This window comes from Doryrhamphus excisus, chromosome 9 (assembly GCF_030265055.1).
Source record: "Doryrhamphus excisus isolate RoL2022-K1 chromosome 9, RoL_Dexc_1.0, whole genome shotgun sequence".
In the NCBI taxonomy this organism is placed as follows: domain Eukaryota; kingdom Metazoa; phylum Chordata; class Actinopteri; order Syngnathiformes; family Syngnathidae; genus Doryrhamphus; species Doryrhamphus excisus.
In genome coordinates, this window is record NC_080474.1 from 3,683,675 (window position 1) to 3,710,742 (window position 27,068).

Below are 27,068 nucleotides of genomic sequence, written 5' to 3' on the forward strand. Positions count from 1 at the left end.
GGTCTCATCCCCTTCAAAGCCACAAAATGTTACTTTGATAGCTTCCAAGGCGATCCCGCCTGAGATGTTTTTTCCACGCAGCACAGTGGAAGGGGGACCATCACGATCCTTCAATGGAACAATGGGACTTCAGGTTGTGCAGGGGTGTCAAACAGCAGTCGGCTGTGTGGAGATGTTGCAAGGGGACATCTCTCCTGATTGAAGATCCTGGTCTGTGTGGTAATGACTGGCTTTTTCCAACGGGACAACACAAAGACCCGCAACATATTGTACACCAACTGGAAAATATATGGGGCGGCACGGCGGTCGAGTGGTTAGCGCGCAGACCTTACAGCTAGGAGACCAGGGTTCAATTCCACCCTCGGCTATCTCTGTGTGGAGTTTGCATGTGTGGGTTTTCTCCGGGTACTCCGGTTTCCTCCCACATTCCAAAAACATGCTAGGTTAATTGGTGACTCCAAATTGTCCATAGGTATGAATGTGAGTGTGAATGGTTGTTTGTCTATATGTGCCCTGTGATTGGCTGGCGACCAGTCCAGGGTGACAATCCAAGACAGCTTGTGAGGAAAAAGCGGTAGAAAGTGAATGAATGAATGAATGGAAAATATCTGTGGTGGACACTAACCAAGGCTCCACTGTATACTAACCAAGGCTCCACTGTATACTAACCAAGGCTCCACTGTATACTAACCAAGGCTCCACTGTATATTAACCAAGGCTCCACTGTATACTAAAGTGCACTAAGGTGGAATACAGCCAGACGTACAGTAAGTGGACAACGGTCACATGACCACTATTATGCTTTGTGTAAAAGCAAGTCAGTCAACTGTTAAATTGTTCAAATGTGTTTATTTACGTCGTTTGTATGTAAAAACGCTTCTCAGATTCCAAAGATGCGAGTTCTCTTGCGGTTTCGTAGGCGCAGAGAGAAGCGCCTGGCTGCGATCGGTCTTCGTCATAGGCACGTCTTTCCCCTCCAGCGGACCAGTGAGGCACCGCGTGTTTTCATGGACAGTCGTGGTGCCGTCTTGAACCCCATAATTCGGGACCGGAGCGGCGCTCACTCACCTGGTCCCTTGCTTCCACCCCGCAAACATTTGCATTTGTTTGGTCTTTACTATTCTACTTAGTAGAAAACATTAGAAGGTATAAAAAGCAACAATATTTCAATGCAGGTAGTTGGCACATGTATAAAATGTGTTTATACATTTAAAACCTTGTCGTTCATGGAAGCTTAAAAGACAAATATAGTGCTCTTGACTTGACTGTACAATACAAAGTTGGACATAATACAGCAAAGTTATGTTCGCAAAAAATATCACATATTTCATAAAGATGCGCACAATATATCTGAAAACAGATTTTATATTTTCTGCTTGCAACTTTATAGTGGTGAAAAAAACTGATGCAGATCGTTTGGACCTTAATCTCATGATTAAAATGATCTTTTAGTTAGTGTTAACGTGTGACAGAAAGGATAGGAGCTTAAATATGAACAAAAAAAAAATCACAACTGGCGTCATAGTCTGCTCAGCGTGGGCACACTTGGTGTGAGAAAACCCGACTTTCTCCACGTCTTTGTGGGTCAAAGTTTGTGCAAGACAGCTTTGTTCAGTTCAGCAGACAGAGTCGGTACTAACCGGCAGTCGTCCGCTACGCCGGATCTCCTTCTCTCTTTTCTCTCGTTGCTTCTCCAGCTTCTCCTGAGCCTTGCGCATTTCCTTCAGTTTCTTCTTGATTGTGGAGCGGTCGTTTTGACTGGACACACCAAGCACCTGAAGGACACACAGTCAGCATCACTAAAAATGGTTCTAAACAGCTATTGTTTTCTTTGGGTTTATAAAAATGGACATTCATTTTCTACCGCTTATCCTCACGAGGGTTGCGTGGGGTGCTGGAGCCTATCCCAGCTGTCTTTGGGCGAGAGGCGGGGTACGCCCTGGACTGGTGGCCAGCCAATCACAGGGCACATATAGACAAACAACCATTCACACTCACATTCATACCTATGGACAATTTGGAGTCACCAATTAACCTAGCATGTTTTTGGAATGGGGGAGGAAGCCGGAGTCTCCGGAGAAAACCAGGTGTGGAATCGAACTCGGGTCTCCTAACTGTGTGGCCTGCACGCCAACCACTAGTACACTGTGCAGCCCTAAACAGTAGGCCCCCGCCTATTCGTGGATTTCTTTTCTCTGCTTTAAATTGCAAGACAGAAAAAATAAAAGCTGCTGAAGCTATGAATCCAGCAGAGGGCGCTGTCAATTAACATAACACTTTGATAAGCCGCATTGATAAGACCTGATTTTCTCCAAGTTCAGGTTTTCTAGTATAATACTGTCCTCAGTAGGTGACCAAAATCGCTGTATTGAAAGAATATAACCATACAGTAATCCCACAATTTTGGGAGTTCATTGTTGATGTGCGAATTTCTGCCAAATAGGATTGCTTATTTATAAATGGAATATTTTACTTTATTTTTGCAACTAGGGCTTTGAAAGAGTTTCAAACAGAGTGGGGAAGTACAACGTAAGAAGCCAAAAATGTACCACTTCCACAAATAGTAGAGCACTTCCTTTCACTCTTCTCATGTAGGATGTGCCATGGCTGACTACATGCAGTGTGACGGTAACGGAATGAAATGTGATGTCTCATCAATGTTGTGTGTACCTATTGGCCACAGTACTACATATAACTTGGATTTGGACATTTTTGACTAATAATCATTGTTAGTCAACCCCGAAGTAATCATTTATTTATTAATTCATTTTTGAAAAAACGTGATATTCAAACTTGAACTATACGTGGCCCTTTGTTTTGTAAGTATGTGGTCCTCGGTAGAAAAAACCCTGGTTTAGAGTATCAGAAATATGCATTACTTTTGATAGCTGTGTCCATTCACATTTATTCACCATACGCTGGGGCTCTTGGAACATAAGTCTTACTTTGTTTGGGTGAAATACTGTATGACCAAGCAAAGTCAGGGAGTGCCAGTCGCCACAGGATGGCGTCTCAGGCTACAAAGGCCAATTTAACAATGCCCTTACACAGATGGAACACATTCTACACACATTGCATTCTATCCAATTTCTATCCATTTCTATTTATGAACATGTACCTTTAACTTGTCGCTGTCCAGCTGCAGAAGTTGCTGGCCGTCGACCCCCTTTGCAGTAAATTCAGGTGTGTACTGGTCCATGTTTATGCCCATTAACCAGTGACACACCTGCTGATTGGTCCATTCACAAACAGGTCGGGTCTGCCACTGATAGTCCTTTCCTGCGGCCGTGGGCTCATCGTCCAGCGTCTACACGGGCACACAAACAATATGATAATAGAACATTGCACAGCCTTTTTTACACTTTATGATAAATATTGTATATCTCATGTAAACAATGTCATGCATGGGTTGCTGAAAGTCTTGATGTCATGCATGAGATGTACATGAGATTAATCCACATGGAAACGTCTTTTTGTGCAAGACTCAAGACACAACACTGCATGCTAACTATATGCTAACTAGAGATGCACGATATTTTCCAAACTGATTCCTTTACGCTTCTCAAGACCGATATGGTACTCCTAACTTTTCCATATCTACTTTTGTAAAAATGTTATTTAACTGTAGTTTGTGCACACCTAAAGGCTGGAACAAATTTAGATTTGACCAACATTAGAACCAACATTACGACCGCCACATCACTACCAGAGTACAGAGCAGAGGTGGCCAAGCAAAGTGCACTATATTCAGCCACATGCTCCGAACATCCAGTATACTGCTACAGAGGTTAGTAGAACCAGAGTACAGGGTGGGAGTAGCCACTTAGCATGACCCAGAACAGTGCACTGTATACCGGCACGCGCTCTGAGCATCCATTGCAACACCACAGAGGGCTCTGACAAACCTTTTGCACTTTTCAAACGCTGCACCAGTGGTAGCGATGTGGCGTTTCAGACGGCTGATCAGGTTGTTTTTTTTTCATGTGCTCAATGTTTTTTTTTCCCGTTCATTGCAGAGCCTTTGATCCATGTAAAATGTCTCTGAAATAGTGAACGTTTCAAGAGAATTGAATGACAGGCCATTAATGTTACAGGCAGGAGAGGAGAAAAAAGGAGCGCTTGGTTTGTTTGGGTAATCTCACCTCCGTTTTTTTGAATTATCTGCACTATTTTTACAGATTTATCGGTATGACGTCATCATTTAGTCCAATAATTGTCGTGCACCCCAAGGCTAACTACTCTACACATGCAGTTAAATGTACAGAGAAAAAGAAAGCAGTTGCAGAGTCGTCACACTGTTGTTTTCTGCTACACCAAAATAGTAAAGAACATGAAGCAGTAGCTTATTATGGCTCTGTGAGGAACAACACTATTAACATCTGAGCAGATATGACAAAAGCTGGGCCGAGACCTGTATAACCTCAACAAAACGGCTTAAAGACACACAAACACACATGCAGTTCTCCTCTATTTCCTCTCTATTCATGGTTGAATCACAGCTGTGTGGGGGGGGGGGGCCCTGAAAGAGCATGCTTGTAAAGTGTCCCCTTTCAGCCTCATCAAGGCGCCCCACACAGCTTTTGTGACGGCACAACAAGGAGAGCACTCACCTCGCTGGAAGAGAAGATTAAAGTGTGTGAGCGCCCAGACAGATTGGGTTCTGCCACTAACCCAGAGATGTCTGAACTGGGACTGGCAGGGTTACAATCATCGATGACTGACACACTCTGCAACAAGTAGAAACAAGGAACGCATTTACAACACGAAAACATCAACAGTTCTTTTCACTGGGGCCAGCCTAACACACAGACAAGTACGGCTACAGGCGCTAAGGACCGTGTATCAGCACAATTTATACATGACGTACAAAAGCCAGCTCATCGTCTGTCATCTACATTGACGCAACACCAAAACTACCACCTACTAAATAACTAACACACAGACACTAAAAATGACAGGTATGGGGTAATGTTTGAAAGGATATCAGTTTAACCACAGTGCCTCAGTATCTCAGTTTTCATTAGGAATTCCTTCCAAATGGTTTGATGAAAAATGAAAATGTACAAAAATAGCGGCATTTTCCCCATAGAAAATAGTGGAGTGTAAGAAAAGTCAGCACTAGACTTGTTAGTAATGCTCTAATGAGTTGAGGAAAAAAATGAGCATACTGTACCAAATCTAATGAGCGACTGAATAAAGAAGACCAGGAGAGATTTGTCTGTTTAAAGGAAATATGGTGGGTTCAGTAACACATACAGTATGTACATAGTGTTCAGCCTAGGTCACAACTGGGTGATGTGCGGATCGATACTGAAATATCTACACTTCTGATACCAACTCCTTATGCTCTATACTGAATTCTCAAATCCAAATATCAATACTTTTGATGCTTGAGATTAGAGATGCACAATATATATATTTTTTTTTCAAACCGACAGTTAACTTTGAGCGGAGCCTTTTACCACACAAATCAGATGTGGTGCACATGTTGAACTTACAGGTTGTACGGTGGGTGTTAGGTGATCTTATTACTTCATGGTCATCACCACTAGTTCCCACCAACAAAAACACAGCGATTCGGGGAACACCATAAATCACATGGCCAAAAAAGACGCACTTCCAGTTGTGACCTATGCTTTAGCTCAGTCTTGCTTTCATGTGTGTCACCAAGAGAGAGAGAGAGAGAGCGCGAGAGGTTTCAGTTTGAAGTAACCAAATTCTTTGCTGCTTGGCTCTGTGATGGCTGACGTATGGATCCACTTGGCTTGGCTTCTGCATCGTGTCGTTTTCTTGCTTTGGTCACAGCAGATGTTTGGAAGTGTGTAGTCGTGTTACGCTTACAGTGACGATGGTGTGATGATAAAAAGAAGCCAGAGAAAGGATCAGGCTCTTGGCCTAACTGATGTTTTTCTAAGTTGGAATTCATTACATGTGAAAATACTCCTGCCTTAAGTCCGTGTTGGATATAAATACTCTCAACTTCACGGAAAGTTAGAGAAACATCAATACCTTGTTCTTGCGATCCTGGCTTTGCTCACTGCTGGTCTCGGCGTAGGGCAGGCTGCTGCTTGAGGAAGACGGCTCCCTGTCTCGGTCCTTCTCTTTGTCTCCAAACCAAGAGAAGGGCATACAGGTTGGGATGGAGGTCATGGACTCCGCAGGAGACACGTTACCAGAGTCTTCCAGTAACTCTGCCGAACCCCTAAACAGTTGGGGGGAGGGGAGAGCTCAACAACACATGACGCAACTGGTGCAAGAACATAACTGAGTTTATTAGCTTGAGAAACACTTGATTTGACTTTGGGGGGCGGACCAAAAAAAACACCAGACTGCTAGCTGGCTTCCCTAAAACAAGAGGTGCCCTAGAGCAGTGGCGCTCAATTGGCGGCTCACCGATCCATTCTGGGTGGGTCGCAGATCACAAGACCAACATGACATTAAAATATGACTTATTTTGAAGTACAATTGAGCTATCTTCCTCCTTCATACTGGATATGTACATTGCACAGGTCTAAGTGAAATACCTGATTTTATGGTCTTTTCATTTTTCATTTTACTTTACACATTATTTGTATTCATGCAGGTATCATGTTTGTCCTTATTTCCTTGACAAAATGCATTCACACATTTCTCTAAAAAGTGAAAAAAAAGTGAAAGTTATACTTGAAAACCATCTTTTCATAAAAAGCTGTTGGAAATAATTTTGCTGAAACTTACCTATTCCTATTGCCTAACATGTTCTACTTACTAAAGAACAGAAAGGGGTAGAAACATTTCTCGCCATTCTTTTAGTACTGTAGATATACCATGTCTATATAGCCCTTGCCCATAATATTCCGTGTGCCTTGAAAAATCAGTCAGAATCACCCAAAACGCCCGATGTGAATGTGAGAGGCTTTTGAAAAATGGTTGGGATTGAATGAGTTAAAGACAAAGTTTTGTGTAATTATTGTTAATATCAACATTTCACCTTTTTCTCACTACATTATGCCTTTTAGTCACGCAGTTATTGTGATTTTGGTGCAAATGTTGATCTAAAATGGTTCCAAGCGTAATGAAGGGTGAAACTGTGTGCGGTGTATGAAAAACGTGCACATGTTGACAGGTCAGGTCACGGTATTAAAACACGATATACCAAGTACTGCCACTACCTGCTGTCCAAAGACATTCTCATCGCCTCCTTGTCATGTTTTTTTCCTTTGCCACCCGACTTCCGAAGACCCCTGCACAGACCAATTATAAATAAGCTGGATTAGGAAATGCAGAATGGGAACAATAAAAACAATGTTGTGGAATATCATGGAAGCTTACCCAAAGTCAGGAAATCGTCTTTTGGGTTTTGTTGCCGATGAGGGTTCAATTAATTCATCTGATGGCGAGGTGGATAAGCACTCAATTTAGTCTATTGCTATTTGAGAGATTATTACATAATCATCAAGTCCTTCATACCTTTGAGCACTTTTTCCTTGCCTTTGGACTCCCTCTTCTTGGCATTACGCATTAAGCCAGAGGGGGATGTTGGAGATGCGTCACTTAGAGGGGACAAAGCGGGACTTCCGCTGCTTTCGTTGCTACCCCCCTGTGATGGGGACAAGGACGGGCTGGTGGAGAGCTCGGCTTTGCTCTTGGATTCATCTGTAGTCTCCCCTGGTTCCTCTTTTTGTTCATTCCCGGGATAGCAGACAGGCACTGGGAGGGACAGGCTCTCCTGGATGGAGCTCCTCCTTCGAGGTTCCTGCTCCTCCTGGTCATCCTCTTCTTCAGTTTCCTGTCGGGACAACGCCAAGTGTGTACAAGGACAATGTAAGGAAGAGGAGATGGACTGGCTGACTCGCATATAAACAAGCTGGATGATACAGTAACTGCACAAGAGTAGCCTTGTACTGTATGTAAGCATTAACTGTTTTTAGGAAAGATAGAGGAAAACAGAGTTCAATGCTCCGGATTTTCAAATAAATCCTTGTAAAAAAAACAAACAAATCTCCAACACGAGGCATGCTGTAACTGGCTCTTGACACGGACATGACATTTTTATTGGGACACAAGATTCAGGCTGATCCCGACTGACCTGGGAGGGGCCGGAGGTCACCGTGAGACTCTCCTTCATTTTGTTTCTAGAAGGACGCTGGCGTCTGGCCTTCTGGGCCAGCACGCCTTTTGCTTTGTGTGCACTGATGTCCAGCAGCTCCGTCTCAGGAACAAGCTCGCTCCAGTCTTTCTCTGCACAGTAGCAAATGCAACCCACAGAAGTGGAGAAACTGACATTTTAACATTTACTTCAAGGTTTTGAAAATTTTGTAATAAATGTTACTGAATTAATAAGCTTTTGTACCTGCAAGTGAGTCACATGATTGTTCATCAGGGACTGGGACCTGGGAGAGAAGGCTGTCTTCTGCCGGGCTCTGAGCAGTCGTCCGAGAGACACATGAAGCATCCCCAGCCTCCAGGACACCTATCTGCAGACAAGATACCACCACTTACACTTACTGTACACCTCCTGTCTGTTTCATGTAGAAACACACTGCTTTTAACCAGCTTACTTACCCTATTCTGCAATAACCCCAGCTGTTCCTTGTACCACCTTTCTTTTTCATCAATACTCTTCCTCAGCTCTTCCTCCTTTTTCACAAAGTCTATTTCCCTGAGGATTCATGAAAATGGGAGTTCAGTAAAGCCTTTGTGCTTGTATGTATGTATGCAAAAAGAAGAAAAAAAGAAAAAAAACAACAGAAGAATGGAAAACTCAGCAGTAATTTGACAAGAAGTCAAAATATTAAGAGAAAAAAGTTGTAATCTAACAATAAAAAGTCAGAATTTTACGGGAATAATGTAAAAATAACAATTTTAATGGCATAAAGTTAAAACACAGAAGAGAGGTAAGTTGTAACATGAAAAACGATGTAATTTTAGGTTTTCTTGTGTCACAAGAAAAAAGTTAAAATAAAGTCATAATTACTAGAAGAAAATTGACAAGAAGAAAAATGAAGGGGTTGTGGAAAAAAACAAAAGAGGAATGGGCCAAACAGCTGTAGTTTTAAAATAAAGTCGAAATAATTTTCGAACAAGAAAAAAGTTAAATAATGTAATATGATGAAGAAAAATAGTCATTTTAGTCGCATAAACTTAAAATACTGAAGAAAGACGTAATTTAATTAAATAATAGTTTTATGGAAAAATATGAAAAACGACAACTTCTCAGAGAAAAATTCACATTTACAAAATATGCAAGTGGCATAATATTTTACACGATGTGGCCCTGGTTGGAAAAATGCCCGATCTAAACAAACAGCTGAATGTAATGCAAGCCAATCAAGACAAACTCACTTCTGCTGGTAGTCTTTTAGAAGTTTCTTAGCCTTGTTGTACTTCTTGTCCAGGGTCTCGTGCTGAGCTTGGGTTTCTGCTAATTGTTCGTTAATTGTCTTGCACAGAGCCTGGGTTTCCAGCCAGTAAGTCTCCAACTTGAGGATTTTTCCATTGCTCTCCTCAATTTTCTGCTCCAGTGCAGACTCTCTGGCTTCCCACAATGACTTGTCCTCCTCCGATCCCCGAAGCTGTGCCAACAAAAGTGACATTGGACTTCACATGACTTAATACTGTAACTTAAAAGAGAATGGGGGAAATACATTTCACTAAATAACATCCTATTTCAATTTACACTATATTCCACGCACCGCCCCCAAGTAGCTTGTTACCATTTTTTAAGTATTTGAAAAAATAATATATTCTAATAATAAAAAATGTATTAATGACTTTTATGGAGCACCAAATCACAACAGATGTATATTATATAGAACAGGTCTATACATTGTTCTCTTATGAAGGAAACAAAACAGTTTGCAGTTTTGAACATGGTGAATATCCACAAAATGTGATATGTAGTATATAGATGTAGATATGTAGTCATCTATGACTACAAAACTGATTTTTGCCATCTTGATAAGATAGATCATTTGGAGTCTTTCTAGTGCTTTCTATTATGAATAATTTTCAGCCCAATCCCACAGAACCCTTGCACGCCCCAATTGCAACTGGAGAGGAGTAATGACATTTAGATCATGCATGCGTGTGTGCGCTCGCCCTCCCAACGCCTCAAATCTGTAAACCTAGGCTGAAAATGGACTTCATTAACACAAAATTTTAAAACAACTCCAGCATAACAACAGTGAAATCGACACACTGGCATATTTGGAAGCATAAATGTATACCATGTTGAGAATTGTCATTGTTTTATAAGCATCTGATACAACACAAAAGTGTTGATTTCATGTCGACGTACCTTTTCCTTTAATTGAATAATTTCAGCCGAGGCAATGCTGTGTTTGAGCTGCAGCTACAGAAAGAATACATTGTGTTATACAGTGCTTATGAAATGCCATCTCTGAAGAAACGGACAACTGCAATGTTGAGGAATCTGTACCTCTTTCAACTTGAAGGCCATCTGAGAGCTGTCCATATTGGATGGCATAAACAAAGCTTCTGAATCAGGCAGCTCAAATACCTCCACGTTGCGGCCTGGAGAAAAATTAGAGCCAAGAATCCGCTCATCCGCTGCGTCCTCGTCCTCGTAGCGCTCCTCCTGTAATACGAGATCACACATGGCATCACACATTGCAAACAATAACACACCCAACAGGCCCGGGAACATGCTCTGCATGTGTCAACAACACTCCCAGTGGCACAGTTCACCACAGTCCGGCAGCAAATTCTGGAATGACGTCCAAAGAGCGGGCTGGTACTGGCTCAGCTGGAGCCGGATTGCACGCTTGCCACAAGTCATCCTGTATTAATTTGGTCCAATTGTAAGCAGCCAAGCATCAAAATGTATACACGCATTGTCGGGCCTGCCAACCTTAAAGAAATTAGTAAACCCCCCATCATTGTGGTAGTTTGATGCTAAATCGCTAACGCTAGCAAAACACAGGACTTCAGCCACGGTCATCACATTGACAGCCCGTCAATAGCAGCTGGAACTCCAATCTTAAATGGCAGTTCAATGCAAAAATCATCAGAGAGATGTAAAAATGTAAAAAAAACACTGGTTAGTTGGGCCACTTTTATGCCAAGGTAGCACTGTATATGACAATAAAAACAATACCTGCACTGCTGCAGTCTCTGGAAGGCCATGTAATCCATGATAAGTCAAACACAGCCACAGTAGATACAAATAAGTTTGGGTCTTGCTACAAGAGCCATCTGCCAGGGCTTTGAAGCTAACATTACCAATCTAAATACGCTTTTCTTTCTCCATTTCCCATCAGTATTTGTTCCAGCTTGTGGCTCCAGAGTTACCGTGCCTCAACCAAACTACGGTGTGGGTCGAGGGTCAAACAGAAGGAACGTGCGTTAATCGCGTATCAAAAAATTTGCCGCCATTAAAGTGAACTTCTGTTAACGCGTCATTAACACGTCAACTTTGACAGTCCTAGTCATCATTTTAATTTTTATTATTATTATTATTATTATTATTGTCTCATGGGATACTGTCCCCGAGTCATTTTTTTAAGGAGAAATCTTGCAGCGTTTTAATCTTGTGGGCTCTCGAGTGACAACAGTCGGAGGATTGCACAAATGGAAGAAAAGGAGTTTGCGGAGGTGAGCTAGCCATCCTATGAACGAGTCGTTTGCAGACAGGAAACGATGTACTGCAAGCCCACCAATCACAGCCCATTGTCCCACATGAACACGGATATTTTCAAAATAAGGCACATTTAAAATGAGGCACAGGTAAAAGCCTTAAATTTTCTCAAAAAGTCTTCACCTTGGCCAGAGATTTCTAAGTCTAAGTCTTTAAGGACAAAAACCTACGTTTGCAGGTATAGAAAAAGCATAGAAAAAGACATGAGTTTAAAAAAAATCTGTATTCATGCAGACATAACCTTAGTATTAAAGTTAGAGAGGCCTGTGTAGGGCCATATGAAATCTGTTTTCTTTTTCCCCCACAAATGTTGTCTTTTTTTTTTTTTTTAATTCCGCTCCACCCAAAAAATTCTATTTTTAACCTTTTAGTGGAATTTTGCCAGCAGAGAGTGTGTGCTTTTTGGATTAGTGAATAAAATGTATTGGGCGACTATTCAATATTGTACTTATCAAATATTCACTAGATTACTTTTCCTCTCCTTTGCTCACCTCCTCTGTGGAGTGTTCATAGTGGTCATCCAGATGATGATGTTGCTGCTGCTGCTGCTTCCTCTCCTGCTCCAGCGTCTCACTTATCAAGCGGGCTACCTCGCTCTGTGTGCCAGGCTTTTCCCGACCAATCAGAAACCTGCATGCAACATGGTGTTAAAGAACCGTTGAGGTATGAATGAACCTACACTATCACGCTTGGCTCCACGGAATAAAGGAAAAAAAAGGCTTTGTGTTGCATCTTTCTTCAGCTTGAGCAACCACAAGCTATTCGTAACCAAAAAAGATAAGCGGCACATTCTTGCGTTGCAAACATCTTTGGAATCAGTTGACGTGAAAGAGCAGAGTGGGTGGTATTTTCAGCTAACCTCACAGAGCCTTTGGTGTTCTTGAGAACAGTGGCAGCAAACAGCTGGGTGACACCCACCAGACTAACACCATCCACCTCCACTATCTGGTCATTCACCTGGATGCTAAAGGAAGAGAAGACGCCATTTTCATGAAAAGGTTAAGCAGCTTCTTCAAATAGTTGCCGGTACTAAAACAAACAGGGTATAAAAAAGTCTGGGAAACACAGGAAGTTAGATTATTTTGTGAGCTTCCTCATGAGGTTATAATTAGATATGGTTATTTGTGTCCTGTGAGTGGCTGGGACCTTCAGAGAATGATTGAGTGTGTAATTGTGTGCAATTAAAACATATTATCTGATCTGTGAATTAAGTGCCATGTTTGCTCGGAATTCACATTTTCTACTCACCGTCCATCTCGCTCAGCTGCCCCCTGCTCTGTTATGGTTTTTACAAAAATGCCAAGCTTCTCCAGACCCTGGTCCGCACCCACCCCCATTCCGATGATACTGATGCCAAGACCATTGTCTCCTAGATGCAGAGAAATTGGAACTAAATTCGAGTTTTCCCCTCCCGTTGCTAGAAAGCAGCTTAGCGTTGTGTGTTTTGGATCACCTTTCTCAAGCTCCACGGGAAATACATCCATTTTCTCCACTCTCTTCTCCAGCTCATACTCTGCAGATGCCGAAACAGGGTCCACGTCGTCATTGCGTCGATCGTACTCCTCGTTAGAGAAAGTGCTGAAGACCTGTGGTTTGCAACATTTACAACAGATACTGTCAATAAAAAAAAACATCCTGTGGGCTAAACAATACATGCATAGTTTTATAGTCACACAGTCTACACACAAATACGACAGGAATGACAGATATTTTTACTGTTTATCATTAAGTAGCCACACATTTTTAAGTCATTTGTATTTGTTTTTATTATTTGGTACACTTTTACTGAGGTCATTTCTAGTTTATTATATTATTCCTGTGGCCTTAATAATACATGGCTCGAGACACAAAAACATGATAGGAATGGCAGAGCCATTTTTTAAATGACATTTTTAAAGTTGTGATCTATAGAGCAGGGGTCATCATCACGTTCTCCACTGGTTAAGTTGTGACCCACTTTTATTTAAGTCATTTTTATTTATTTTGTACACTTTTATTTCCGTCATTATTTTTTTTTATCATTTGCTATGCTTTATTATTTTCAATTATAATTTTCCCATTTTTATTTTAGTCATTTTTTTATTGTACACTTTTATTGGACGTCATTTTATATTTTACACATTTACGTACATTATTTTAATTGCTTATTTGTATTCATGCTTTTAATTTTTACTTGTCTATATTTAAATCTTTTTACACTTGTAATTATTTACTATTTACTATTAAATACTATGTAATTATTTATGCTTTTTAATATCATTTTTATTCAGTTTAAATTTATTATTATTTGTATGCATGCTTTTATTTAAGTCAAACCCAGTAAATGTACACTGCCTGTCAACAGAAACTTGATTTTCACTTTGAAGCCCTAAACTGGATTGACATAAAGTAGTGCTTCTCAAATCGTGGGGCAACTGTCGAGGGGGGCACGAGAGGCTTTCATTTTAGTGCTGTCCTGCCAACATGTAGAAATGTATAGTACACAACATGCAATTTAATTACAAATACGCAAAGACAAGAAACAAACGAAGAACACGGCTTTCATCTTGTACTTTTATGATCATTTTGGTAAATATTTGTGATCATGTATTATTATCACAAGTTGTATTTTGCACATTTAATCACATTTTTTGCAGCCATGAATGAAAAGTCTCAATCACTACAGCAGACCCCGGTGTCATGGAATCCACAGACATCCATGAAATGAAGCTGATCAAAGTTTCTACGCAGCTGTGAACTTTACAGTCGGGTCTCATAAATCTCTGAATGTCTTCTGTTGTTTGCTGTTCTGCTGTTTTCTGGTTGGAATTAGAAAAGTTGACACACGTACGCCCAATATGGCAGCGCATGGGGAGTGCAGAAAGTAGGACACAGCTGTGGGGCAAGCTATGCAGTGGATGTAGTCGGGAACAGTCCTCCAAGACAAGTGTACCGTTTTAAACCAAATATGAGCAATCCAAAGAAAATATTCCGTCATCTCCGGCCAACTGGGCAAGTGTTCAACCCAAGCTTCAATATTTTTTCATTTAACAATTAGTGTTGTAGCAATTCTTCAATGATCATATGACTTTTTGAATGACGGAACAAAGCTTAATAGAAATTGCTGACTATGCTGTAAAAAAAAAGACAATTAAAATGACTCTTTGTTGTTTGACTATGTAGTTAGTAGTGGCTTTTTGCATGCTATCACTGCTGAGGACAAACGTTAAATTCATGAAAGAGGCCTACCTACAATGCTGATTTTTTTCAGCTTTTTATCTCCATATTCAAATGCATGTGAGAAATGAAGAATGCTCGGAACAAACACAAAGCAATTCTGTGAGTCTGTGTTATATAAGCCACGCCTTTTTCCACACACTTTGAACCCCGTGGTTTAAACAATGATGCATCTTATTCATGGCTAAGGGAGCTACGGTTCCCATGACGGTTGGAGTGCAGTACTCAGCGTGTGATGAAGTGGTCGCCAATGTCACGTTTTGACGTTTGATGCAGTAATTGTGTTTTTGATCTGACAAATCCTAAGTAAGTTTGATCCAGTGTAGCTGCTTTTGGACTGCTTGGACCGTCTCGCATCTCATCAGAGTTGGGAACACAGAGTTGAGTTAGGTAGGTGGGATTGCAAGGTTTATAGTGTGATCATGACATTGTTATATGATTTGACGGCAAGATTGATTGTCAAATCAGACTGCTAAATCTATGACACGCCTGATATGTAGTAATATGTAGTATCCCGCCTTTCGCCTGAAGTCAGCTGGGATAGGCCCCAGCGCACCCCTGTGATCCTGAATGAATGTTTATTTCCTCCAGTCTCAGTTGTGCTCTCATTTTGTGTCAACATTTAACTGTGGTTAGTCCAATTAAAAAAACACGAGAACAGAAAGGGTGATTACTAATTACCCCATTTACAATATGGAACATGGTTAATGCAATCAAGTAAACATTTCCAGTTAGGTAGGTCTTTAAGTGTGACATTCTGGCGCAGACCCAGAGGCATGTCAAGACGTGAAAAATCTGCCTCTATTTCTTTCACTCCCATTTGTTTTTCAATAACCTCACGGCCAGAAGCAATGTAGATCTGGGGTTTGTCCAAAGAAATCAATTTGGCTGAATTGCACGTTTGCACATTGCTGAGCAATGAGCTATACTGGCACATTTGCAGGTACCTTTCTACAATAACGTGGCAAGCCAAATGAAAGAAGTCAGGAAATACTAAGGTTATACAGGCATTCTACATAGGACTGTAATTCTCACTCTGTTGTCCTGAGTACTTTGCTTTAGTAATCATAATACCTCTATATGTAATATTATGCAATATCTTTGGAAACAAAGGATGTAGTAGGAGTAGTGATTTTCTGTCACCAAAGTTGACAGAAACTTCAGTAAGGCAAAAAAAAAACTTTTTTAGTTTACGCATTGGTAATCAAGGACTAAAAGAATACACAAAACAGTACCCTGACCGTAGCGGTTATTCAGCTACACCACTCTCACCATCCCCCCCACTCTCATGCCTAATTTCCCTGTTGCTATGGACTCCCAGGCTTTTCATTTCAACAATGTGCTGCTTTGCGGTAACCTAATCAACCACTACCTTTTTTTACAAGAAGAAAAGACAACACACAACAGGTTGGCAGAGAAGAAGGCAGAGCTAAAAAAAAAAAAAAAATCACACCAAGTTTGAGGAGATTTCTTTCATTAGCAAAGTTCAGACAGCAGTCCGCGACTCCTATGCCAGCTGTAAAGTTCTCCTTGTCCTTACTTCATGTGCAGCTGTACGGACATAAACATACTCTAAAATTGTAACCCTTCCCATATTTTACTCATTTCCCTCCCCACAACAAAATACCAATGTGGGAAATGAGTCAGCAGCGGAGAGGGAAGCCAACCAGAGAAATAGGCAGGCAGACGGCGGGATCAAGGAACTGGTAGTAGACAACTAATCAGTGTATGCTACAAGAGCTGAAGCTCAAACAGGCGTGGCAGCCTGGTACAGATTGTAGAGACATTGGGAAAGAAGGCATACAGTGCTATATACACACACCCATCAAATATTAACATTAACATACGCTTCTGTAGAGCAGCAGTGTCCAAACCTTTTTCCACCGAGGGCCACATACTGAAAAAAGAAAGGATTCAAAGGCCACTTTGATATTTTGTCTATGATATGCTAGGTTACATATACTTCAAGAAAAAAAATGTCATCTCAGCTTTCTGATATCAATGAAAAGGTCTAATATTAGTATAAAACTTTGCCCTTTGTGATTGTTTTCCTCAGTTCTTGCTGTTGTTATTTTTTTAATTTTCCAAATATTTAAACTTTCTTCTTTAATAACCTTGAAAAAAATATTTTTTCTTAATATTTTGGCTTTATTTCCCGAATATTATAACTTCTTCCCAACATATATTCCCCAAAATTAATTAATTTGTTTTGTTTGTTTGTCATAATATGTCAACAAAGAATAACTATGGGTGTAACAATTAACAATACAATTTGTATCACAATTTGTGGTTGCTAACATGAAGGACAATATTGGTCCATTTAGCACAATAGGATCCGAAACAGTTCAGTAACCATACATCCATTTTCCGTACCCCTTATCCTCACAAGGGTCGCGGGCATGCTGAAGCCTATCCCAGCTGTCTTCGGGCGAGAGGCGGGGTACACCCTAGACTAAAAACAATCCAATATTCTCTTCAGGTTGAATTACCAGTAGGTTTACCTGCTACTTGCTTTGTTTCACATACTGTAAATACCTTGGGTAAGAATGTTACAAAGTTTTCAAAACAAGGCCGTGTTTCTCTCCAAATATATATTTTTTGGGAGCTGCGGGCCTTAAATGGACGCCGTGCTACACTTTGGACACCCTTTCTGTGGCCGAATATATGACAAATAGCAAGGAAAGTTAGCGACAGTGAAGAGCAGATATCCTTTCCAAAAGAAGTGCAAACATGAGCAGGCTCAACAGGTTTGCTTAGAAATGGCCAACACAAGCTGTTTGTGTGCACTGTTACCTTTCAGTTAGCATCTAAGACATCAGGGTATTTGTTGAAGCGCACTCATCTTTTGCCAAGTTGCTTAATGAAGAGCATTGAGAGGACTGCATTAGTATTCCGCCACTGACAGATAATCAACCACTAGTCCAGGTGCCTGGACGGAATGCAGATCCGTGCTGGCTGGGAGAGGGTGGAGTCTTGCCAGAAGTACGAGTACTATGATAGGTGAGATTGCTCCAACATTATACATGAATCTTCTGACAGTCCCTAGCTATATGCTATATATATTATAATCATTAAACCATAAAAACAACAAAAAAAAGATCAATACTGACTTACAATGTGAAAACCATTGCCTATGGGACATTTTTATGAATACCTGTTTCCTCATTGCCAACAATTCTTGGGCAAAACAACACATAAAATCCATGTCAGCCCACATAAATGCCTTTGTCCCATTGTAGATAACATACCTGCAGCTGAGCCTGTTAATCATTCAGTAACTTGGTGATTTGCCATATTTTGCAGTTTAGTGGTAAAGCCTAAAACTGTAGTGGACTTTAACCACTATAATCTGAGGTAGCCTTCCTGGAAAAGAATATTTTGTGTAAAAATAAACCCCCCGGTTATGTTTGGTACATAAAGTAGTATCCAGTAGAGGTACTATTTGAATTGAAAAAGGGTTCCTACGGAGTTGACATTTCAAAAGAGACTTTTTCTTCTGCATACGACTTTAAAAGATGATGTTAGCTACAAACTCACATCACTGAAGCGCTCTAAGCATCATGGGAAGTGTAGTTTTTAGCCATACATTAGACGCAGGGCTCAAAGCATGAGGAAAAAGTAGCATCACCAGAAATTATGTACTTATACTTTTATATACATATAAAAGTATGATCTACCTTACCTAGCTATCATATACTAATTATGATATAATTAGAATTAGAATTACTTGGAGTAGGATAAGCACATGGATGACCGTGCAACTTGTCAATCATTCCCAAATGTTTTGTTCTCACTCAAACATCTTATATCCTCTGGAAAGCCGCTTAGAAAAACAAATCAATCTATTTTCTTCTTTTCTTTTTTTTTAGTTCTTCACAATTTTATCTTTTAGAAGACAGAACACTGGTAACAGTCTTGGAAAAATGAATATTTTTCCATACTTAATTTTCCATTTTGCAGACTTGGAATTGTATCAAATCAAATTCCATACTTCCGTAGGACCCCCTATTGAAATCCCCTATTGCTCATTTTTGCCACTTTGTATTGACTCCTATATAGCAGCTAAACACGATAGCCCGCACAGAACGCTTTCTAGATCTTCTAGAATCTGTAATCTCTGTAGAACAGAGTGTGCAGAGCCAACCTAAACTTCTTTCAGGGCTCATTTCCAAATGCGCAAAGCACATTATGTGATGCTTTAGCATCATTTAACACAAGAATACAACATTCTAATAACATTTATAGGTCAGAAAAGTGGAGTCTATGATGACATGTATGCCTCCTAAAAATCTGAAAAAAGTCTGTAGAACAGCTGAAGTAAGACATTCTTGTTTAACTTTGGTAAGAGTAGTGACAAATACTGTATTAAGACCACCCATTCACAAAGCAAACCTTTCTTTCATTGTTAAGAGGACTTGGGTTATGTTGGGACGTAATCCAGCTTTCAGACACAATCATTACATCATTCCTCTCTAGCAGTCACTTGCTACAAGCTTGTTTGCTCAGCTTCACTTCAGACCCCCAGACAAGAAAACACAAGCAGTTGCCTTTTTGATCTTTGTGACTTCAAAGTCCACGATTAATGCTGATGACTTTGTGTTCTCTCACCCAACCCCCCTGAGTGGTCAATCATTCCAATGCTATGTTAGCCATCCTCATTAAAGACATGATTATGGGACTCATCCTGCAGTGTTGGGGGGAGAAATCCATAAAAATGAAATGCATCATGGTTAATTACCTAAATTAGATGATGACATCACCCCACCCACCATGCCACAATTAGAACGCCCTGATGAAGCATCCCCTCTATGATCATCTCATCCTTCTAATAGTCTAATAAACTTGACACAATCCATGGTAAACGACATGGTATCCACATGGAAACGTTTTCAGGTCAAAACACAAAAGTATTTGATCTACACGAAAACTCAATTGGTAAGTTTTGAAACACTTGCAACACTTTCTCTGCAATCAGACACGACGTGTTGCTCATATTGACATGGACAGGCTGTGTCTGTATGTCAACATACAAACACAAGCTGAATGAGCTGCAATCGTGCAAATTGTTGTCAACTCTACTGTGTGCAACTCCGTCACTGCTTGGCTTGGCTTGGATGGAACGCGGTTTTGTTTATGCGCCCCACAGCAGGTCATAGGACCCCCTGCCAGGATGACTAGAATCGTGTGGGGGATCCACACCCAGTGATAACAGCACTTTATCGGGCTGGATAAACACTGAGCTATTCCCAGCCTCTGTGGACGGCGCAGCAATTATTAGTTTTTCCCCTCGTTTTAACAAAAAAATGGTGATTGGATACACAGATGGTAGAACCTCAACGCAACTTCGACCACACCCCCATGACAGACAATGTTTACAAAAAAATCAGCAGTAATACCAAAACAGATTACATCAGATGGAAAATGTTAGGTACTGCATACTGAACACAAAAATAACAGAAAAAGTATGTTGCACTGTAAATCATAAAACTATTTCTATAACTAGATCACAGTTTTCTTTGCTAAAGTCCTCTCATTTTATTAATATACACATTGACAAAATAGTTTGTGTAATATGTTTATGGCAGGGGGGTGGAAACTTTCCAGCAAGTTCCACATACTGACAGGTGAAAAGATACAAACGATATTATTAGTAGAACGTGCCCTTGCCCCCCCCCCTTTTTTTTGTTGTTGCATTTTCCAATAAGAGGTAGAAAATGAATGAATGAACATTTACATTTTCATCATAATTTTCATACCCTTTCCTCTGGTAATATTACGTTTTTTTGTTTTTATATTTTGACTTTATCTCGTAAATTTGCTATTTGTGTTTCCCTAACTATTTCAACAGTAATGTTATTTTAATTTTTGTACTATTACATTCTCATATTTCATATTTTTCATTTTCAAACTATTTCAACTTTCCTCATAATTGTCATAAACTTTCTTCTCATTATGATTTGCCCCTGTTTTCACCTTATTCCAATATTATTATATTTTTTCACCCAAGCTAATGTTCCAAAAAACTACGACTTTACTTTGTTTGGTATTTTTGTCAAAATATGAGACGTTTATTCTTGTAAAACTGCAACTCCAAGATTCGGAATTTATCGCACATTCCATGTCTACTATTTTAACTTTCTTTTTTTTTATGTTCTTCTCTCACTATTACACCATTCCAATAATATTTGGACTTTATTCCCATAACATAACTTTCTCCCTCAAACTAATTTTCCAAGAATTATTTGTTTCAAGTTCATTCTACTTAAACTCTTATTTTTTCCTCATATTACTACCATATCCTAAAAAATATATTTTTAGATTAGATTTTTTCTCAATAATTTCACTTTATTGTTGTGAAATTCCTCAAATGATGTCTTACCAGAATGGGATCTGTGGAGAACTTGATTTTCCTCTTTGGGGGAGGTCCCTCTTCGTCAGACAGTCCAGGGGCCTCATAATAGTCATCATACTCCCTGTACATTTCTTCCTCCTCGTCCTCTTCCTCCGCCTCTCCCTCTTCTGTCACCTCCTCCTCTTCCATGAGGACCTGGTCTACATCCTTGTCATCCTGAAAGGCTGCATTCTCAATACCGTACACGGGGGCTCCGTTCACGACGCTTTTCTGAGCGTGCTCCACCAGCTCCTTCTCTTCATGGTCATCATCTTTGTCGTTATGCTGGTCTTTAAGCGAGATAGACTCTGTTGCTTTTTCATATCCGCCTGCTACAGGAGTGGTGCTATTCTGTTTGTCTGCCTGAAATTCCCTTGTTGCATCTTTGGCAGGGTATTTGGCCACAACAAAAACAGCATCTTCAATCTCATCGTCATTGTCATCACTCTCGGAAGACTCATTCTCAACCACGACAAGCTCTGCCCGTACCATGCCCGCCCCTTTTGAGTCAATGGATGAGGTGTGGCTGGATGTCTTTGCCCTCGTTGGACTTTTAGCGATTTCTGTGTATTTGGTCGTGGAGGTGTTCTCAAACCCCGATCTATGCTGCTTCATGTCTCTTGAGGGCACATCGACGGTCTGATTCAATCCATCCCTGGATGAATGTCGCTTGTACCCGTGGCCGACCAGACTCGTTGACTCGGGTGACGGTGGTTTGTGATCACTGGTAGGAGAAACTGATTTGTATGCTGCACTAGTAGCTGGCAATGTTGCTTTACGCTCAGACCCTGACGATGCAGTTTTGTGTGTCGCATGAGATTTTGTTGGGCTTTTGTTGGCGCTGTCAGCTACAGGTGACGAGTTAGCAGCTTCTTTGACAGGGGAGGCGGGTTTGTGTAAGCCGCCTCTCGACGGAGAGGTTGTCGGCGAGTGTTCAGCCATACTGTCAGATTTAGCAGTCATCATTCCTCCCGTGGCGGCAACCGTGTTGTTATCTTCTGAGTCATTCCCGGCCATGTAATTCTCCAGCCTCTTTGACATGGGCCCTGCATTTAGCGACACTCTCGGCACATTCTTTTTCTCATTATCAGCGTCCGCTCTACATTTAACTCCCGATGTAGGCGTTTGCTCAGATTTGACAGTCTCCGAGGATCCCGATGCTCTCCGTGTGCTTTTTCCCTCATCTGAGGCGCTTCCGAGCGACAGGCGATTCACAACCCGGCTCGGCGACTGCTTGTCAACAGCAGGCTGCTCAGTGATGCCCCTTTCAAATAGTTTCCTAGTTACGGAAAACTTCTCCGCCAAAGCCACTTTGTCGATCTCCACATCCTCTCCTTTGGGAGTTTTATCTAAATTGAGAGATTCGGGGCTTGTAGGGCTGTTGAAGTTAACTCTGTGCGTGCTGACGGGAAGCTGTAGCTTGGGTGGAGACACTTGGGCCGCGTCAGACTTGATGGTTGTTTTCGCATCTTGGCCTTCTTGCTGCTGACCATCCATCTGGAGAAATATGTTCTTGATCTTGTTCACTCTGGTGCCGAAAGGCCTCCCCCGGGAGTCCTCACGAGTGTCGCTGGAGCCATTTGCATAGGACTTGGCAGCACCTTCAGGTTTTTGCCCATCAAAGGAGCATTTGATGGCGTGGAAGTCAGACTTGTATGCGTTTCTGTGAGGAGACGCACTCCGGAGGGTCCTGTCGCCTCCTTTACTTTCCGCTTGGATCATGTTGCCAGCTTTTTTGAAGTTGCTGCACAATTTGAAATGGAATTATTCCCTCTTCACCTCAACAGAGGCAAGGCCATGGGTCCCACGAAGCTTCTTCAACTAAAGACACACGGTGACGGCATCTGAGGAAGGACATATGTACAATGGAACCTTGGTTAGCATCATTTATTTGTTCCAAAACTTCAAACATTAGCCAAAATGGAAGCTAACTGAATAAACGTTTATTTTCAAGCCAACTAACCCAATCCAGAAAACCAAAAATGTTAATGTTCTAAAACATATTTTTCTAGTTTTACGCGCAGTAAAGAATTCCCAATGAGTGTAAATGATTAATGAAAGAGATGAATGAGCATTTCAGGTTACTTTTACCATCACTAAAGATGTAATTCTTGATGTGAGTGTTCCTGACTACAGGATGTGGCAACAGAGAGACCACCTTCCTGTTTTGCCATGATTTGTTTCTTGAATTCAATAGTGTTTCAAACCACCACAGCCCAAAATTGAGCTAAAATATGTTTCAAGTGCCTTTTGATCAAGAAGGTGAAGAAAGCTATTGAATTTAAATGAATTCAATAAAAAAACTCACGGCAAAACAAGAAGGTGGTGTCTGTGTAGTGCCCTGCTGCCACAACCTTCTCTGAAGATGTGATTTTTGATGTGAGTGTTCTCAAAGACACGATGTGGCAGCGAGAAACCACACGGATTAAACTGAATTCAATTCAAGAAATAACTCATGGCAAAACAAGAAGCATGTGCTATCTCAACTCTTGAAGATCCAATTAAAATGTCAAATCCTCTAGGCTCCAGCATGCCCACGAACCTCGTGAGAATAAGCGATACAGAAAATGGATAGAGAGAAGTTCGTGAAAAAATTGTCTCAAAATTATGTTGCCAATATCATTAATGGCAGTCATTTGTAGGACAACTTTTGTTATCCTGACAGGTTTACTAACTATTTATTTTGTTATGCTTCGACTTAAATAGATTTAATCTGCTTGAAAACCATGAGATGTCGTGTTTTCTGAATAACTTAGTAGCATTAAGACTTAAAAAAAAATCCTACAGTTATGTTATTTGGTTTTTGTTTGAGCCTGTGGCAGTATGGAGATTTTATCATGTGAATCGTATCACATTAGGGTTGTCACGAGACACTTCGTTCATGAGATTAATGCACGAGATTGGATCTACGAGAAGAAGATGAGAATTTAACATTACGTTTAAGAAATGTACATTGGAAAAAATATATGACAATATATTGGCGATCTACTACTACTACGGCCACGTTTACGAGAAACACTGCACTGTTGGCTGTCACGTTCACCTTTGCACTGCACTGTACACTTTGTTTATTTATTCATATCAATTCTACCTCACCTCATTCTACCTCTTGTCTCTACCTAGTTGTAGTTGTGCGCATTCGGCAGTATTTGCACAATTGTTGTTTCTTTTTCAGACTGTATATGCCCCCTTTTGATATTTTACAATTCCCACGAGATGCACCTTTTTACATTCTCTCTATTTATGCTGTTTATTTTAATTGCACCGTGGAGAGGAAAAAAAACATTTTCAATTATCTGTTTGTCCTTGAGATATGAATTGACAATACTCTTCTACTACGTTACACTATTTTGCACTCAGTGTGTATGCTAGCGGACCCGCCTACACTCACTGAAAGAGACTGCATGAAAAGGATCACTCCGTTCATGCCATTGTTCTGTGGAACCATGCCTGTTTCTGAGTGACAGGGAAAACAGACACACAGTTCATTTACAGGTACTGTGTGATTAATTTATTATCAACCAGGTCTAGTGCTCACGAGACACTTTTGCTGAATTGTAAAAAAGTTTTCATCTCGCGAGATCTTGTGACATCGCATTGTGAAGTACCCTGACATTTCCAGTCCCTACAGTGTGTCATTCTTACTCTGATACAATATACAACTATTTACAGAGCATATGCGTGGATTTAACTTGTACAAAAAATGGGAAATATTCCGCTAAACTGCTCAAGGTTTGGCCGTGGATGTACAACAGCCTTGGTGCCTGTTAGCATTAGGTAACATTGGGCACATTTCAACTATCACTGCACTGCTAGCTTCCAAAGCCTTTGTAGTGTTAGCTTTGTGGTAATCGAGTATTATCGACGGAGACGCTCAAGCTCAACGTCGACGTAATAAAAACCGACAATAGAAAGCAACAACTTTCCGTGAAAGTGTGTTTGACTTGAGTTAAATTTGTTAGTACCTGCAACTAAGTTAAGTTGCGGGCTACTTCAATGCAGCACGAGCGTATCCAAGTCTCATTGTGGAAGTTTCAAGCACGAATCTTCCCAAAATGTGGACGCAACCTCCAAAAAGCTGAACTACACAAAAACAAATCTCACCTCCGACTTGTTTCATGGCGTCAGGCACCGATAGCTGGCCCCAAGGACGTCGCCGTTTGATCGTTCAAAGTTGTCCCTTCGCCCAGCTCAGCGCCATCATTCCCCGCTCCAACGTCGTCTTGCCTCCTCGCGTTCCCAGCAGACCTGCCGGGGGCCGCGCGCGCGAATCTTGGGGTCGCGCGCACATTCCAGGACAGACGCCACTACAGTATTCTCCTCCCGTGATGAGAAAGTCGATTCTTTTACTGACTTGACGTCTTTATGAGTCACTCACTGATTCACTCGAATCACCAGCCACAGAGCCTTATTAGAGTCACCTATCACAAGTCCCACCCTTCCCCGACTTGTCCCAACCACACTCTGTCATGTGCCGGAGAAGGGTGGGCCCAGTGAGTCTCGATTCAGTAAAAAAAACAAAACAACTCTTGAGTTTTGAACGATTCGTTCGCGACTCGCACATCTCTACTGTACTTTACTTGGGCCCACCTCCCTTCTCTCCTTTCTGCACTGAAACACAATGAGTTGCAACACAAAGCGTGGGAAAGAGCTTACTGTACAACACAGCTGGCCAGATATTGCAAAAATCTCTCTGCAAACTCACAATTCATCTTCATAAGTAGAAGTTTGCATTTGGAAATTGTAATAAAAACACTACCTGCAAAGCCAATCATTTGAAAATTGATTATCTTTTGCATACTGGATTACATTTCAGAGCATCAATATTATGATTTCAGTACATGACGTTATCTTTAAATTATGTTATCCTTCTGTTAACTTTAGTTTAATAACAGTGCCATCATGTGGTGTATTTGTCAAACAAATAATAGCAAAGGACACAGCAGGCGTGTCCAAAGTTTGGCCCAGCGCCCATTTTCGCCCACGGTTCTTTTTTATTGGCTCGTGGCTCATTCTAAAAATACAATTTAACAAGAATACAAGAACATATTGAGAAAAGGAAATACTAAGAGAAAAAAGATCAAGTCACAGGAAAAAGTCACAATTATATGACAGTTTTAATATTGTGAGGAAAAATAACTAAATTTGAATTTTAAATTAAAAAAAACATCAGTTTTTAAAAGTAGTGATATTATGAAAAAAAAACAACAAATACAGTTGTCATTTTTGCAAGATTTGGAATGCGGAAAAAGTCAAGAGTTGAAAATAAAGTCAAAATATTATGGGAATAAAGTCCTAATTACGAGGAGAAAGTAAATAGTTGGAAATCAAATATTATTATATTATAATAATATTATGAGGAAGAAAAAAACAAAAGTAAGAATATTTGGAAAAAGTTAATACTAATGATAGGCTTTTCCCACAAAGTTGAGATGCATTTTTTAATTGTAATATGTGTATATATATATATATATATATATATATATATATATATATATATATATATATATATATATATATATATATATATATATATATATATATATATATATATATATATATATATATATATATATATAATCTACCAGAGCACAAAATACCCCAAATTAACAAGTATACACACGTAATTCTGCTCCAGCCATAATTCTCACAAAATTGAAAATCAAAATGTAAGGAATCATGCCATTTCAAGAGAGTATATTTTTTTCCATGTGAATGAATGTTTATTAAATATGAATTCCCACCTGAAGCCAAGCACACAAGTCATCATTTTAGAAAACATGTATCAACGTCCATAATACACTTATGTGCTAAAAGTGGAAG

General features: G+C 40.4%; 2 protein-coding genes across 6 annotated transcripts in view; one reads left to right on the forward strand and one right to left on the reverse strand.

Annotated features, from left to right (window-relative positions):
- Positions 1 to 671: 671 nt before the first annotated feature.
- On the reverse strand, positions 672 to 25,688 carry ppp1r9ala (protein phosphatase 1 regulatory subunit 9A-like A). 5 transcript variants are annotated; one of them, XM_058082606.1, is made up of 20 exons: positions 25,350 to 25,686; positions 21,234 to 23,089; positions 13,092 to 13,224; positions 12,887 to 13,007; positions 12,498 to 12,602; positions 12,130 to 12,268; positions 10,421 to 10,579; positions 10,280 to 10,333; positions 9,325 to 9,554; positions 8,545 to 8,641; positions 8,333 to 8,456; positions 8,069 to 8,220; positions 7,450 to 7,768; positions 7,312 to 7,369; positions 7,152 to 7,223; positions 6,010 to 6,202; positions 5,174 to 5,218; positions 4,611 to 4,727; positions 3,119 to 3,307; positions 675 to 1,775 (listed from the first exon to the last, which is right to left on the reverse strand). In XM_058082606.1, exons 2-20 carry the CDS (start codon positions 22,965 to 22,967, stop codon positions 1,617 to 1,619), a joined length of 4,200 nt encoding a protein of 1,399 aa, XP_057938589.1. In that variant the 5' UTR covers positions 22,968 to 23,089; positions 25,350 to 25,686; the 3' UTR covers positions 675 to 1,616. The 5 variants fall into 5 exon arrangements, with proteins under 5 accessions (XP_057938587.1, XP_057938590.1, XP_057938588.1 ...); XM_058082604.1 differs by having other exon boundaries at positions 672 to 1,775; positions 12,887 to 13,224; positions 25,350 to 25,688; XM_058082608.1 differs by lacking the exon at positions 5,174 to 5,218 and having other exon boundaries at positions 676 to 1,775; positions 25,350 to 25,685.
- rapgef4a (Rap guanine nucleotide exchange factor 4a) overlaps positions 17,834 to 27,068 on the forward strand; it is a 53,628-nt gene continuing 44,393 nt past the window's right edge. The window contains exon 1 of the mRNA XM_058082613.1: positions 17,834 to 17,854. The gene's annotated coding sequence lies outside the window, so the exon portion shown is untranslated. The remainder of the gene's footprint in view (positions 17,855 to 27,068) is intronic.

Coding starts and splice junctions, on each gene's coding strand:
- ppp1r9ala (XM_058082604.1), bottom strand. CDS start 22,967: ATGATCCAAGCGGAAAGTAAAGGAGGCGACAGGACCCTCCGGAGTGCG. Junction 6,203..7,151: donor AGAATGTCTTTGGACAGCAG/GTAGTGGCAGTA, acceptor CCAACTGTTTAG/GGGTTCGGCAGAGTTACTGG. Junction 4,728..5,173: donor TCAGTCGCTCATTAGATTTG/GTACAGTATGCT, acceptor TACTTGTTGCAG/AGTGTGTCAGTCATCGATGA.